This window comes from Ptychodera flava, chromosome 21 (assembly GCF_041260155.1).
Source record: "Ptychodera flava strain L36383 chromosome 21, AS_Pfla_20210202, whole genome shotgun sequence".
NCBI classification, from domain to species: Eukaryota; Metazoa; Hemichordata; class Enteropneusta; family Ptychoderidae; genus Ptychodera; species Ptychodera flava.
This window is the reverse complement of record NC_091948.1, coordinates 12,927,388-12,944,715: the sequence shown is the minus strand read 5'-3', so window position 1 is coordinate 12,944,715 and position 17,328 is coordinate 12,927,388. Positions and strand designations below refer to the sequence as shown.

The 17,328-nt window shown below is 36.2% G+C and overlaps 1 protein-coding gene across 19 annotated transcripts in view; it reads left to right on the top strand.

Annotated features, from left to right (window-relative positions):
• Positions 1 to 448: 448 nt before the first annotated feature.
• Positions 449 to 17,328, top strand: part of LOC139121456 (tubulin polyglutamylase ttll6-like) — a 33,680-nt gene continuing 16,800 nt past the window's right edge. For 14 of the 19 annotated variants that reach the window (XM_070686336.1, XM_070686337.1, XM_070686338.1 and 11 more), the window contains exons 1-7: positions 463 to 623; positions 1,336 to 1,386; positions 13,513 to 13,755; positions 15,166 to 15,206; positions 15,518 to 15,636; positions 16,253 to 16,383; positions 16,919 to 17,075. In XM_070686336.1, coding sequence (XP_070542437.1) covers positions 13,523 to 13,755; positions 15,166 to 15,206; positions 15,518 to 15,636; positions 16,253 to 16,383; positions 16,919 to 17,075 — 681 coding nt within the window. In that variant the 5' untranslated portion in view covers positions 463 to 623; positions 1,336 to 1,386; positions 13,513 to 13,522. Of the gene's footprint in view, positions 624 to 1,335; positions 1,387 to 13,512; positions 13,756 to 15,165; positions 15,207 to 15,517; positions 15,637 to 16,252; positions 16,384 to 16,918; positions 17,076 to 17,328 lie in introns of all 19 variants that reach the window. The other 5 variants (XM_070686345.1, XM_070686346.1, XM_070686341.1 and 2 more) reach the window with 3 other exon arrangements.

The window sequence follows — 17,328 nt, the reverse complement described above, 5'->3', positions numbered from 1 at the left end:
CCAAAATCGGTCAAAGTTGCAAGGAAAGTTCAATTTGGATCCTGAATTTTATCAGTAGAGGTAAGGCTATGAAACGCTCTGTTTGACGATGACAAAGTCGGGTTTAAAATTTGATTCAATTCGCTGCAGATGATTTTTCATTTTCTGGCAGCTGCAAAATTGTCAGTTTGCCAGGCAACCAGTGGCCAATCACAGGGCAGCTTCTCCGCGGAGATTGTTTTGGTCTGCGAACAGCCTTAACAGATATATCCTCTCGCGTAAGTAAAAGAAGTTCCCATATTTTTAAATCAGCGATCAACATTTAAGAAAATTTTATTCAGATAAAATGTGTAAAGGGGTAAAATTATTGTTTAAGTGTAACAATACAAAGTAAATTGTGATGTTTTACTCTTATGTATGAAATTCCATCATATTGCGGAATGATTTCATGCAACAGCTAAGGTAAGGTAAACTATGGTCTACGCCATGTTGATGTGAACGAGAACTGTGAGATTGTATTGAATTCGTTGAAACCAACAGAAACAACATGATTTTAAGAAAATAACCCGCGTTTCTTCGGACTTTATAGGATTAAAAGCAGTCGGAGTTCAATCCCTCGTGATATATGTGTCAAATTTTAAAAGGTGAGTTTCGACATTTTTACCCTTCACAAGTTTCCGTGCAACTTGTCACGTAAGTTGGTGGTGCCAAGTCGTTCTCGACAAAACTAATATTTGCCCAATATCGATCTCAGGTGTTTAAATTGTGTTGCCATACGACTTCGGAGCATACTGATGACGGGAAGAATTGTACTCGTGTATTTATAAGTGCAATGGTTTCACTTAATATGCACCGTTATATGCATTGACAAGCAGTCCTTTGAATACTGCTCCCCAGGTGTAGTGTGTATGCCTTTTCATTTCTCGATTTGTGTATGTCTTGACAGTTTGACTTTTTAGCTGACCCTTGAACACGTTCACTTGTCCTAATGAACAGAAAAGCGTTCGAATAATGGCCTGTACACGCACCGGAGTACGATCTATAAGCATTTGTTTACTTGGCAGAAAGACTCACGTAATAGTAGTTTCCAGAAGCCATATTGATACACGTAGCGACCTACCCATTTATGTTTGAATTCATATGTCAATATACTGTACTACTAATAATGTCAATACAGGAAAAGCAACATGTACATACACATATCCTTCCCAAGTTACACTTTTTAGTATTTCCCCTGCTATCAACTATGTATATGCCATAGTCATACGAATACAGAATTATTCTCATTTGATGTTTCATTGTGTTGTGAAATCTGTTGCTAGTTGTAACTCTGTTCGCTTTTCTCGTATTCTCCAGGGTCTGATGTAGTAGCAACAAGAGGAACGTCGTTTCCGTTTGTTTGTAAAGGTAGGTAGCTGTTTATATCTTTAATTTGGTTTACTATATTTGTTTTTCCTTTTTTGTTACAGTAATAATACGTTGAAACTTTGAGAACCTAGATGATGATTCTGAGTATCACAAAATGTCATCAACAACTTATACAGTCCATTTACACAGTGTGGAAACAATAACAAGCTTCTTCAAACTTTTGAAATTTAACAGAAAAAAAGATAAACAGAGATAAGAACTCGAACACTTTTTTTTTTATCAGAAAGGGAGCACGTAACTGAAAGATATTAAGGTGGTTGGAAAGGCTATTTTTGCACCAATTCTTTTCTCAGAGTTAATGTCAAGTTCCAAGTGTTAAAATCAAGATATTTAGTTCAAATTTTCAGGATAACTCCCTTAGTTAATATTTTCTCCAAAGAATATAAAAATTGTATATTTGAAGCCATTATTTTGAAATATGACACCAGTAAATATTAAAATTTAGTTTTTCATATTTTTTTACATATTTTAATTTAATAATAATTGGATAGTATTAATATTACCAAATTAGTTATAAATATGTTGACACTATTTATTGTAAGATTTGTACGGCAGGATTCGTAAATAAAATTTGTTTTTATGATTTTACATGGGTTTATATATCAAAAAATTATTAAAAATTCTTTCAAATTTCAAAATGTGATTTTTCAAAAAGTACTTCAAATACAGGAAAATTTGTGCCGTACAAATCTTATTTGTAACCTTGTTAATAGGCTGTAAAAATTCCATGTCCATATCTCATTTCAAAGTTGGATTAAATTGGTATACAATTATGTAGGAAAACTGTTATTCTGTCAAAAATGTTGAAAACAAGCCATATTTGCACCCCTCGTTTGAAGTCATAGAGCAGTTTTTTTGGTTAATCTCACTTTTGATACCTCTTTGACACTCAAAGAATCTAAAATTGCATTTACAATAGCAGTCACTCACTCTGAATGCCAGCACCACCTTGTCAAACTTTCCTGAAAAATAGCAAAATAATGACTTTCCCTTTTCAAACATTTTATTAAAAGCTAGGGGACCTCTACCATAGTTAATACACTAAGGACTCCCCAACTTCTTCTTATTTGGTCAGTTTTTCAGAAGTTTTAACAGGCTATAACTCTGCAATGCCTTTGTGCCCAAATGTCTAGTTTTTTTATTCCACAGAGAATGTTGACTACTTTTATATTTTAATAGTTTTGTTGAAATTTATAACTGACGCTCTAGCCTTTCCAACCACCTTAAAGTACTTAAATGAAGTGGTTTTAATTTATTTGGAACGTTATATATTGACTGAGCTTGGATATATTATTCCATAAATAATGAAAATCAATTTATCACATATTTAAGGTATATCAGACCAACCGTCTTCGTTTTGCCCATATCTCTCCTTGAAAAGTAAATTTTCTCCTCTCTAAGTCTCTGATATTATCACCTTGTGTGATTTTCGAAGACATCCGCCGTAGTGCCCACTACATCAGGTTTATAACTTCTGCCATATATATATTATTGTAATAGTAGAAAATGCTGTGCTGTACCTGAAGTAAATATTTCATGCATTTTACAGTATGTGAATAGGATAGAAATATTTGTATTATATCTTTTGCTTCCACCAACCACCACTATCCTGAAAAGGCGTCCTAGCAATTTTTAAAGTTCTCTATATAATGCATGGTAATTCATACTCATTTTTACCATTGTCATTTCATTATTTGTGTTAATGTTGTGTACTTCAAAGCATTTTGTAAAGTACACCTTCAGGCACCTTCCATGATGGTTTGATGATTGAAACATGTATTTACCAATAAATTTTGCAGGGCTGAGATTAATGAATGTAGTTATGTAATGATCTTAAGTCAAACAAGGGATATATAATATTATAATATGGAACAACTGGCAACAGTTCCACACTTTTAAATCAAAAGCAAAGGCTTCAGACAAAGAATACACAGTGTATTTATTGTTTTTACAATTGCAAAATTCAGTATGTGCACATTCAGGCAATAATACATACATACCTAACAAACACTGCACATGTGATAATGCTGTGTTACATTGAAACAGTCACTCACTAAGGGTCAGTATTGTCAGTGAAAGACAAAAGTTGCAGAATTTTGTCAGGAATGACCTCTATAAGTAATACACCCATCATTCACATATTTTTCTTTAAAACAATATGAAGAGTTCTCCAAAAAGAACATAGATAAGCCAAATTTTGTAAATCTTCAGACCCTGAGGATAACAACACCAGTATGGCAAAATTTGTTAGAATTGCAGTATATGATATTCAGTATGCAAGAGTCCAATGTGCCTTGTGTATTCAAATTGAAGAACCAAGATGATGCATATGTGTCTGGTCATAGTAGTTCTTTGTCATGTTTCTAAAGTTGTAAGAGATCACAGTTATTGAAATAAAAAAACAAATTTTTCCCTCAGCTATGATAATAATTAGGATCTTGCCACAGTAAAAAGGAAGAAGTTTCACATCTTCTATAGCAGTTCACATTTTCATTGTTGATGAAAAAATATGACGTCATATAATATATGGACAACACATGTTTGCATTATCAAGAAATGATATCAGCCGTAAACTACAGCATTGTTTCAAGCTGCAATTTTTCATGCAGTGTTTCAGTATTTTTACCAATATAATCAAGTACATAGTGATGAAATGTCTTACTCAGGCATTACCATTATAGTCAGCTGTTGTTAGGTTTTGCTTTGTTGGGGAAAAAGACAATGAATTATATATAGTAAGAGCAGATGAGCATCAGCTGGTCCTCAGCCTGCCTTTCCTCAATTGCAAAAAAAGCCTGGGGCTATTTCTAAGTTATGTATACTCTAAGAACTGCCCAGCTAACAAAGCTTGGAAATGCCAGGAGGATAAAAGAATGTGATGGAGGTATTTTGAAATTGCATGAAGGGTTGTATTAGCCAAATAATGAGAATGCATAGCGTTGGCTGCTGGTCTCTTATCGCGGCATCCCTACATTATTAAATCAGTGGTATTGATTTGCTGTCCAGGATGCCAGTGTTGTCAGGGGCATTAAAGATAGAACAGCTATTGAACATGTACCACTTACAGGTTTGATGGCTTTGCCATTCCTAAACTCTCAGTAATTTGCCCGATATAATGTGTTTCATTCCTCTAGATTTCATTAGAGCGTCATGTGTTACAGTTACAACTAATGGAATGCTTATGTTGAATTGCGTCATGTTTGTACGCAATTAAGGAAAGACAAAAGAAGATAACCAGTAATGAACAACAACACTTGTCATGGTTCTGAGAGGCCATTGTTTGCTGACAGGTTTTGAGCCCTTTAAAAAGTAGACTTTGATCTTGAAGTTGAACCTGCCAGATATGACAGATATGGTCTGTCAAAATAGAGCTTTATCAGATAACCTTGATTAAGAGTCTATGCATTTGAACCTACTAGAAGGATAGAAAATCATCGAAAAACAAAAAGGAATAACTTGAAATGTGATTTGCAGAAGTGGTTTACTGTATACCACTATTGCTTGTTGCAAACTTAATATGATTAAGTGTTCCTTAAGTGTCAATAGAATCTACATTTTCTAGTGTGTTACTACAGTATTTTGTATTCAATTAAACATCTTGTGACTCCCAGTCAGTGCCATGAAAAATCTACCTCTTGTGTCAACACTGAAGCATGCCATCCTAGCCTAGAGGACTCTCTGTTCAGTACATGCATCTTGAATGAGCAAAATTGCACAGACCTTCCTTGCACTGTGAACTGACAGTCCTCTGCTCTCAAAATATTTGTCAGTGACACAGTTTTTCTCTTTGAAGGATTATTGTTGGGATACCAACCATTGTGTATTGGCTAGCAACAAATGTTGTAAGTCAGCAATCATGAGATTGATATATATCATTGTGTCCATCAATAAGACATTGGAGATGAACGGACCAAATAGAATCCTGAAATGAAGTTCAATGAAGTTCAAGTAACCTAGGACTCCAATGCATTTTAATCAGTGGCTTGGAAAAGAGTGAAAGCACACAGAGAACTAAACCTGTGTGTTGATAGACTGGACAAATGATATGTGAAAGAGAGTCCCTTGCATTTTAAGAATGCTAATCAAACTGATTAAATAATCCTTTCATATCTGACTGTTACCCAAGAGAGGGTTGTTGTGATTTTCCACCACTTTTGAAGAGTTGCTGGGCAGTACTTCAACATGGAATGTACCTATTGGTGACTATACATTTGGGTGCAACTGTACCTACATTTTGTTCAGTGAAAGACAGACTACTTGAAATGTTAGACAGAACCATAAGTGGTATCAGAAAAATGCTTCTAAGTTGATAATCAAAACTGCTAATTTCCTACCATAGATGTTGGTGATTTATAGCCTGCAAAAAAAAAATATGAGAAGACGTAGTTCTTCTCACTGGCCAGCGAAAACCCACCTTTGGCAAGTACAGTAGAATTTTCTTAAAGGGAAACCTAAGTCCAGCGACTTTGACCGTTTATCCCTTCCAAAATCACCCTTGAATAAAATGCAGCTCAAATTTGCAATATAATTGCACGCGCCGACGACTACGGAGCGACGAAAAGAGACGTTGAAGTAGACGACATTTATGGAAATGAGCTCGGAATCCCATGGGCGCGAAAGGGCTCATGGGAGGAGCGTGCGTGACGTCATCGGCGATACACGAACGTGTGTGACAGCCTACCAAAGCATTGGAGTCTATGACTGCAGGAGTGCAGTTATGCACGTTACGACTCTTTAATGCTCAGTAGCATAAAAAAATAATTAACTGTTGTTCAGTTGAGTGCAAAAATCACTCAAGAAAGAACAAACGGAGTCAGCTTTTACCGTCTTCCCACAGAATAGCTTTTTCAAAGACAGTCAGTGGCTAAAGAAAGTCGGGCGAGTTTTAAAATCTTTAAAAGATACAAAGTTATGTTCTAATTCTTTCATGATGATTGTTCTATAAGGGATTTTGGGACTCTGATACCGATACAAGACGATACTGCACATTGCGGTTCGTATCTTGACATGCTGAGTCAGCCTACTATCGCAGGTTTTAACCAGATAAATATTAATATTGGCGATTTCGGGACTCTAAAATCCGAAGACGAAACTACACAAAGCGTCTCTTATCTTGACATCCCGGGTCTGCCAAATCTCCGATATATAACCAATAAAGATAGGCAATTTCGGGACTATACCTGGTAATATTGATATTACAAGATACTGGAATGACTTCTTGCCTACTGTGTCTCGGCACGCCGGGTCTGAGAAATCGCCGATATTATATTTACCCGATAAATATCTATTATGTCGGAACTCCTAGGGTAATATCAATACCAGACGATCCGAGATTTACTTGCACTGTGTGGCGTCGGCATGCCGGGTCTACGAAATCACGGATATTTATCCGATAAATATCGGTGACTTAGGACTTCTACTCTGATACTGGATTATACTTAGTCAAATTGTGGGTAAATGTCCGATGTATATCGGAGATTTCATCGTCTAACAGATCTGACCACCCGACTACCTCTGTCCGACTCTCAGTTCAAAAATAGCATCCAAGGCCGGTAGTCAAGAATACTGTATGTTTTACATTATTAGATTTATTAGTGCACGAAATACATTTATTACACATAAAGCTTTTTTTTTTCATTAAATGTCCACACAGGACTTCGTCGAGAGGGCCGATCGGATATCATCGGGACTCGGGAGGCCCTTGCACAAATTACATTCTTTACATGTAAACATTTTTACTTGGCGATCGGGACTTGAACAAAGGACATATCGGAAATCATCGGGAGTTTGGGCTGGTCTTGTATGAAATACATTCCTTACAACAACATGTAGATCTGAGTAAGCCCGCCTTCCTAAGTTCGACACCAGCTTCGAAAAATAGACGACACTATAATAGATTTGTCAAATCGCGAATAAATGATATTTTCCGATATATATCGGAGATTTCGCAACCTTAAAGATCTGGCCAAGCTCGACTTACACGATAACACATACAATCAGTCAATCATTCCGTATCATTCACGAACCAAAAATTAATTTTAAGCGACTGATACAGAAAACTCTGTTTTAGGAACGTAGCGTTTAAGGATCGCAGGGTCACTCAGTCTCTCCAATCCAGTTCGGGGTCTGTACAAACACAGTGACTCCCTCCGCTGAATCATACACAAAACGCAAACAACCAAGATATGAACGATGTGTGGAGATGCTTTCCAATTATTACATATCTTAGTTCAAATTAGTATGGTTTGATTTCAGTCAGGGAAAAGTAATACTCGATGTCAGAAATATCGCTGTCCGAACTCTCCATAGTCATCTACGCACGCACTGACAGGGCTCGACGCAAGGTCAAATCATCCACTAGCCCGAAGGACTAGTAGCAGTTCATTTTTAGTAGTCCTAAATGAAATCTACTAGTCCTGCTAAAGCAAAGCCAAATGTTGCTCTCATGTTGTAAAGGGGTGTATATGACCATTCTCATATTTTTTGTCGCAAAGGTTTTTAAACCCAATAACTAACTTTCATGCAAGACTAGCACATTTGCTTACTGCAAAATGTTCACTTTGAATCATATATAAACCACAAAAATAACCTGAATGAAATGTCCTGTGTAGGAGGAGAGGTCATGAAAATAGCCTATTACCATCAAGAATAAAATCAGACGTAGGAATGAATTTGTTGGAAAATTCTTCATAGCTCAGGTAGTGCGCCATTAATTTGCAAAGAACATGTTTGTTCATAATGGGGACAGATTTGTTTCTCCAGAACTGAAATTCATACAGCCATTCACAAATGTTCCTGTGGAGTGCCTTCATATTTTTGACATATATCACATTTTAAAATTGACCAGCTTGTGGGGAGGACCTCTCATTTGTAATAATGGTTTGTGAAAAATTTTGTTTTTAATAGTAAAAATGTTGCATTTTACCATTTCATGTGCTTGTGTCTTTTATGAGTTTTTGCCAGTTACTGGTAACAAAATGTGATTAGCACAAAAATAACCAATGACTCCAAGAAGTGATTGGATACAACAGTCTGATACACCCATTTCATACGTTGTTTTCTCACTACTGTTTTAAGGTTCACTTCACTTTTATTGCCCCAATAATTTACACTTTTCCACTAAAATGGCAAAACAATAAGTTGCTAGCACCAAGTTATTATCGGTGAGGAATTCCCTCACCTGTACAAGCAGTAGCAACTTGCCATAGCACTGTTTTGGCAAGCTAGATGGCTCTTTTTAAGATCAGCTTCAATCAAGCTAGGGGGTCTTGACTATATATGGAGGTCAGCATGTGGAGGCATTCTATCTAAAGCAGGGTCAAGCTGGCTACGAACTATCGGAGGTGTTGTTTGGGAATGCCCCTGAAGAAATCTTGAGAAAAATCTTCTTTGAAAGGCAAGGATACAGTGTTTGAACGAAATTGTGGGGTTGCTCATGTTTTTAGGCGAAGGGAAGAGCTTCAAGCAAACCAAAATACACGACGTGCCAGACAATTCCGTTAGATGCTCAGCGTAGAGCCTTGCTGCAGTACAGTAGCTCGGGTTTTGCCTGGGTATTTGGGTCGGACGGCAAAACCTGGTTTTGCCGTCCGACCCAAATACCCAGGCAAAACCTCGAGCTACTGTACTGCAGCAACGTAGAGCCATGTTTCCCGGGGCCATCTTACTATGGCGTTTACAGTACAATTTTATTCTCCGTAGCAGGTAAACTGTTTCATTTTAAGTTGGTGATCAATAAAGTTTGCTTCACTGTTTCACTGTCCAATTTGTTTGGGTAAAAGTTAGTTTATTTTTATATAAAATGATCGAGGCTTGGTTCATTCTTATCGAATGAGTGGCCTGGCGTCCCATTAGTTTTGTAGCGATAAACTTTCCTGGACAACTACGGAACTTGAAAATTGCACTAGTCCGCAGGACTACCTCCGAAGACATTTTTACTAGTCCTCTTGAAAATTTACTAGCCTCGGGCTAGTGGGCTAGCGCTTATGTCGAGCCCTGAATGAACTGTACACAGTACTCCTCCAGCTGCAAGCTACAATCGTCTGTATCGCCAATGACGTCACGCACGCTTCTCCCATGAGCCCTTTCGCGCCCATGGAATTCCGGGCTCATTTCCATAAATGTCGTCTACTTCAACTTCTCTTTTCGTCGCGCCGTAGTCGTCAGCGCGTGCAATTATGTCGCAAATTTGAGCTGCATTTTACTCAAGGGTGATTTTGGAAGGGATAAACGGTCAAAGTCGCTGGACTTAGGTTTCCCTTTAAGGGTAAGTGACAAAGATAATTCACTTGCCTAATGGACAAGCTTGCTTCTTTCTCTCTGCCTTTTGCTAAACTAGATCACATAAAAACTAGCAGATGTTTTCGTGGAAGGATATATTTATATCATTATCACATTGAAGTGAACTTCAACAAAATTTTCCTTAATTTGATTCTCCATAGAGTTTGGAGCTATTCATCAAGAACAAACAGTAGTGTATCCTAATTCTGCCTCGATTACAAAAGTTTGATTTAAATTAAAGTAAACCACTCCTTTACTGAGAGAATTTAAGAACTGTACGTGAATTAAAATAATTATCAGGAAAGTAGAGTAATTTTACAATTTTCTATTTCCGTGATAATTTTTGTGTAGTTTTAATGAAAATTATTTTGGACGGCTCATGCACAAAGAAACAGCAGCAAATGCATTTTGCCTCATTACAGTACCAGGCTACTACTATGCTATGTAGCATACCATGATTTCATAGAAATATTTTCCTCTGTAATTAAAACACAGTTGCCCAGGTAGTCAAGGTTGTTACCTGTGTAAACTACCTGTCTGATATACCGGACGTCTGCAACAGGTGGTTGCTTATTTGTTGTCAGTGGTAGCGTGTTGTTTACTCAGTGGCCAGTTGCCCGGATTAATTACGCAAACAAATTTGAAATACTAATGCCTGCGCTTGCTCTGTCTCAGTTACGACATGATATGGCTTATGATGTCATGCGAGGGAGGTATCACCCATTCTCAAATTTCAAAGATAACAATAGGTGTGTTTGTGCATGCTCAAATTCCTCCTCCTCATGTTGCTTTAGAAAGAAGGAAAAGGGGAAGGTGGACAATTCTAGTATAACTTTGTAGACATAACTGCTATTATCTTGCTTGAAGCTGTTTGACTTCTCTTCCTATTTGTTTACCCTTACATGTATGTATAAGGAAATTCCACTTTTGAGAAGGGTTACGACGAAACAATTCCAGAATAGAACGCGTACTGGGAACATCCGCCACAATGATGCAACCTTGTGTTGAAAATTAATTTACTGGGGTGACATCTTTCCATTTACTTCTGCTAGTATGTGCAACCACATCAAATTTGATGAGTGGTAAAATTTGTTTCTTTCTCCATAGAAAGTGAAATTATGTTTGTGCTTCAGGATATTCCAATCAACAGAATTAGTGTGACATAATATGATGAAGCAAGTTTAATCCATTTCTCTCAAGCAAGTATCTTCAGTAAATATTGTACCTTTTTAGTTTACCCATAAGGAAATCTCCGGTGACAGTATATCCATGTCCTTTTGGGAGCAGTTTGAAATCACCAAATTGAGACTCCAATTACAGTGTTTTTGTAACCAAATAATCCGTAAATCCCAGTTGGGTTCCCCTGAAAGTGCACAGTCCTTACAACAAACATTAAAATGAAATCTGCTTGCCTTCCTGTATCCATGCATAGAAATATGCGTTTGCAACTTGTAAGAATAGTGCACATACATAGACAATATTTTGTGAAGGCAAAATGATAGGTTTTAACTTTTTCACTTGCTGTTTCCCTCTTCAAGGGTTCTACTTTCAAATAGAAAAGAATAAGATTCAACTGATATCTTGTAGCACTGTATGATTGCGTAGAAATCTGCATTTTTTGTACAATATGCAGTTTGAATACTGTACACTGGGAGCAGACATTCAATAGTCCGATATATGAGCCATGTCTTAGATATTCAATTTCATATCAGCTTTCATGCATACACATGTACTAAACTATTCAATTTTCCCATCAGTTATTCTAGATGGCTGTCTGATAGGTTTGACAAGTATACAAAAGGGATATATTAGTCCAACAGAGCTGAAACGAATGGTTTGTTCATCATATTTGAAAATACTAAAAGGCAACACCATTATAGAGACTCAGCGTGGAGCGAAAACCCATAGCTTGATAACAGATCAGTTCCACAACACAAAAGCCATGTCGTATTTTGACTTTGTACATACATATGCTGATGTGCATGTGTCCTTACATGATAAAATACCACCTGATGGGGATCTTTTCACTGTTCATTTGGAATAACAGATGACGTTAATTTATTCAAGAAATATTTTCTTGCCAAAATATCCTATAGGCAAAATGTTTGCTATTTTCCTGCATTGGCAGAGGCTTTTGTTGAAAGTCATCCCATTTTTTCAAGATAAACATGATCATGTCACATGACTTGTGAACAACTAAGGATTTATTTTTGCTAAAATGCCGGTTGTAACACTGTTTTTAGGTCGTATAAAAGTTAAATTTTCATGCTCTTGCAAACCAATATCCACTTCCATAAAAAGTAGTGTCTTCTTTCAAATTAATTTTTGCAGACAATTGTTACACATGTCATCATCCCATGATGCCGTACATGTAATGAATAAGAACAGCACGTTGTTACTGTTTTTCAAAGATCGTCAAACAACAATGGCCGATTTTTAACTCTGCAGTTTTGGAAATGTAACAGATTTACAGTTTTCACAGTCAAGAATGTAAGAAACTAGTTTAGAACTTTTACAGAGAAATTACACGTATAGATTCTTATTCCGGGTTTTCTATTAACTTCAGTGCAAGTTTTCATCTAATGCTAGGTGTTCGTTAATTAACATGTTATTTTATATACATATACTCGTAGAAGATCATGAAAAAAAAGACTTTTACTCAAATATTGTCTGAATGAAAAGCAAACCCAAATTTTACATAAAATTCATGAGGGTATTATAGAATCCTAAATTCCTATAGGTTAATTTATCCAGAAATGGATCTCACAGTTGGTGATTTTGTTTTCTCATTGTACATGTATGTATGTAACGATGTCATCCTGGTCCGGCTACTTTACATACCATGCCTTCACATCTCTGTTTTGTCATTATAGTATAGCTAAACTTGATGACAAACCACTTCAAGAAGGTGATGTTCAATACATTGGTCAATCATTCATGGCGTACCTGTGGGGTGTTCACCTCATTAAAGTTTGATATATCCAATTAGAAAACATTCTTTAAAACAAAGCCAGTCTTTTGTGAGTCATCAGAGCACTGTAGATAATGAAGACTACACTGTTTGGCTTTGGCCGCTGAGTACCGCTCAGAGTCGGTTTCTTTGGCAACTTGTTTCAGGTTATGAGAAGATCAATATAGCATCTCATTCAACTGGGCATACCTACTATTTCCTGATGGTCACCCATAAATCCTTTAGACCCGTGAACATTTCCAAAGATGGCCAGGTTTAATTTGCCATTCTAAAGTGTAAATGTAGCTACAGGAGATACAAACATTACGTTAATGCATCGAGTTATAACAAGAAAGTTAATGGAAGGTTGATCAAGAAAATCCCAACATACACCTGTTTATACACGTCTTCATAAAAATGTGATTTATATGTGTTGAAATTAGCCACAGGCATTTTATTGACTCTTTCATGTTTAATTGAAAATAGTTGTATTGAGTGTTTGAAAACAATTTCCATTCCAGACACATTATTAATGGTGACATAATGCTTTAAGTCGGAAATTCCAACATTACTAAAATCTAGAACATCCTAATATATTGTTATGTACATTAATGTGTGGGAATTGAAGACACATAAATTAAAACCTGTGAAATGTTAATATTTTCATATTTCTTTCTCACGTCAGTAACTTTGTTTACTGTGCAAAAATATGAGGTAATTGCAGAAATATTTTACTTCAAATATATTGTGTCTCTTATTAGTCTTTGTCCAATAAAGACTATCAGTTTCTGCTGCTATATCGTAGCATGGACATGTCAACTTTCTGACTTTGTTGTCATGTTGCCATGGTTTACCCTCTTTCTTCTCTCTTGCAGCCTTTAAACAATGGTAGATAAGGATAAAGAAAATGATGACAACAGGGACCACAATGACAATGAACAGCAGAGCGACAATGAGGACCAATTAGTAGAGGTTGATGGGGAGGGGGATGAAGAGGTCTTTGGGGAGGGAGGGGAGAGTGATGCTGACGATGGGGGAAAAGAGGAGGAAAAACAAGATAAGGATAAAGCTGAGGATCAGCCTCTTGGAGCTAAAAAGAAGAAGAAGAAGCGGAAGAGGTAAATAGAAAACACCTTTAGAGGGCATTTAAAATGCCAAACACTTGTTTGAAAACAAATTGTCTATGCTATTGTGTTTTATTGTCAATCTGTAGAGATAGCTGTTGTGGTGTTGAAAATGATTGCCTGTGCTTGCATCCCAAGGATGGATCACCTCTTTTTAAAATCAATCATCAGATGAAAGTGAACAAAGTAAATAGGTCACTCCCAAACACAATGGGGCTTCTTTAGCTGTGCGCTGTTTACGAGACACCAGGGTAGAGTGTGTGGTGGCATTTTGCCATGAGAGAAAACCAACCAATTTTGACAAATACAGTCAGTGTTGAGTCGTCTTTATGACTGAAAGATTTACCATCGTAACCTTTGTCACAGGGCTATTGTGTTGATTGCTTTGACATTTTACGCAGTGCCAGCGGATCGCCAAGACATCTGAAATCTTTCAGTCTGGTATCTATGGTGGGGTTGCTGTTCAATGATCATTGTGCTTACATGTATGAAACACCTCGGGGCTTATCAATATTCTTTTTACTGCCCTTGGCCAACTATTCGGCTTCATGGTAATTGAGGTGATGGGGCCAGAACGTGACAGTCCTACCAATGTAGTGGATTTGCTGACAAAAGAAAGGTGTTCCAGTGTACCAGCTTTATCTCCCAAAACCGCCAAAGAAGAATTAAAGCTTAAACAGTGACCTCTTTTTAAGAAGCATATACATGCGTACAAAACCGTAGCTGTCGGGTTCCCATCATATACATTTCAACAGAATATACAGTTTCACACTTTCTCAGTACAGATGCTTGTTACTCTCTGCCAGTACAATATACTGCAGTGAAATACGTACATAGAGCACGGTCTTAAAATCAGACTAGTACTGTATGTCATCGTGACATTGTAGATATTAATGAAGTTAATGAAATGCTGTAGTGTCTGTGTTTTAATGTCAGGAGTTACAAAAAGTCATACTGTTCACATTACAAGCAGTTCCTTGATAGACCAGTAATTTAATTTGTATGTTGTTTTCAGAAATTTCAATTAATTGTGACAATTACTAAATGTGATTTTGATATGCTCCGATAAAAGTCAACTCAGGCAGAATCTTTATAATTTTATTAATCGCTCAAAGACTTTAATATTCTGTCATAAATTGCAAAATATTTGGTAACCATTGGCAACTGAAACATTATCTTTAACTATATTGGCCATTAATGTCACTAAATATGACAATTTCAGGATTAGTCTTGACAGCTGCCTTTATGATGAAATAAAAGCTGTGTCAACATTTGTCACATTTAAATGAAATTTGTCCATAAAGACCCATTAAGTGTGATTACTAGACTGTGAATAATTCCCTTTTTGTGGGAAGTATAATTTCATTAATTTCCCTTTAATTAACTTATTTTCTTTCCCTTCAGGTGGATTGGTATAAATACTTCAAATTGTAAATATGAGTCAAGTGAGTATATTTAAGTTTTTAACACTGAATTACATGTTTGTCATGCAGTTCTAAGCAGTTTGTTTGTAAGAACAGTAAAATGAAGACAGGATTTGTGAGTTGTATGATACAATCAGGATACAGATACCTCTGTCCATGAAACATTATTTGTTCTGATCAAAGCAATGAAATTATAAGTAAACCAAATTCATTAATAATATAATTTTTCTTAAGTTGGTTCATATGTACACTCAGTTTCTATCATTCTAAGTTTCTCATTTGTTTTTCCTGTTGCATTTTTATGAATGCCATGCATGTTCTTTCACGTACAGTACGTAGAGTTGCCAAAAGGTTTGGTTTTAAGGAAGTGGGCGAAGATGAAGACTGGTCACTGTATTGGACAGATTACTCTGTTGCCTTAGAAAGGGTGATGGAAATGAGGAGATTTCAAGTAAGTTTCTGCCCTCGAAAATATCTTGAGAAACTGTAAATTCAGTGCCTTAAGGTACAATTGCTGATGGGAAAAATGAAAGTCATTTCAATCATTTCAATCGCTTTGATCAAATTGTCCACTTCTTGTTAACAATTCAATCATAAAGAGCAGAATGAGATTACAACTCACATGTTCATTTTTAGAAACACATACTTTTTTTTTTGCTGTTTGCATATCTGCAAATTTGATGGAAGGTTTATTGTTGTGTTCATGGAATATTGTAAAATGGCACTTATATTTCCAATTAGGATAGCTGGAAGCTATTATTAAGTGACTCTATTCAACAGAGAAAACTCAATTATTCTAGAGAAAAGCCTTTCCATGTTAAGGTAATGTGTCCATACAATGGAAACAAATCGCAAGTATTTCTAACCACAGCTAAATTAGTTAGCCACCAGTTCTTTATTTGCACTTTTGGATAATATCCTCCATGTTCACTCATTCAATGTAGTTGAACAGGTTGCTTGGTTAAGCAATTTCTAAAGGAAAATCTTATTAGTGCCATTGTTCTCTGTGAAATATGCATTTCTTGCTGAAGGGAAACGTAAATTTTATTTGTGATGTCTTTTTTCAGAAAATTAACCATTTTCCGGGTATGAGTGAGATTTGCAGGAAAGATCTACTAGCTCGTAACATGAATAGACTTTTGAAACTATTTCCAAAGGAGTTTGCCGTATTCCCACGGTCCTGGGTTCTGCCAGCAGAGTAAGTAGGAGAGACGATGCCTTTCTTTTCCTTGAAGGTTTTACGGAGAGAATTTCCCACAAAGTTGCGGTTTTGGTCGCAGCATTTGATTCTAAATTCAAATTCAGTGACCATACAGGTGTTCCTGAAAGATTAACACACATAACATGACAGATTTTCAAATGTTAGGGGAGCAACAGACTAATGTACATAAAGAAGAATGAGAAGTACACATCAAAAGAAATAATCCATGTGTGAAAGTTGTTCTCATTACTTTATTTATGTGTCTGTATACTCATAGCAAAACCTGAATACCAATTTGAAATAAATGTATTGAAAACAAAACAATGAGAGGATATCAGTTTAGTGTCATGAACAAGTGAAATTTTATTGTACATATCTTTTGAACATCATCATAGTAAATATTCTATGGTCATGTTTTGAGTGTATAAAAACCTATATATCATTCATATATATTATAAGGATACATAGTAGCAGGGCAAGGTAAAATGTGAAGAGAGAAGCAATATCAAACTGTGTCCCATATTTTTTTCAGCTATGGTGACTACCAAGCATTCTGCAGAACAAAAAAGAACAAGACTTACATTTGTAAACCTGAAAGCGGGTGCCAAGGAAAGGGTATCTTTGTGACAAAGAATCCAAAAGACATCAAACCAGGAGAACATATGCTATGCCAACAGTATATCACAAAGGTAAAAATATCAGAGATTTCAATACAAAAATACAACAAGAATAGCATAGTGATTGTACCACAGTCTTACATCAACATATTTGTAAAAGTGTAGTGTGCATATTCTAGCACTGAAGAATTTAATTTAGTCATCACTTTCAGTTTCAGTTCCAGTGTTGGGCCTCTGTGAGCAAATTTATATGCAAACTTCCAATTGGTGCAACACTGCTGGTCTAATGGATAGAGAACTTTTAAGAAGTAAAATGCTGTGAAAA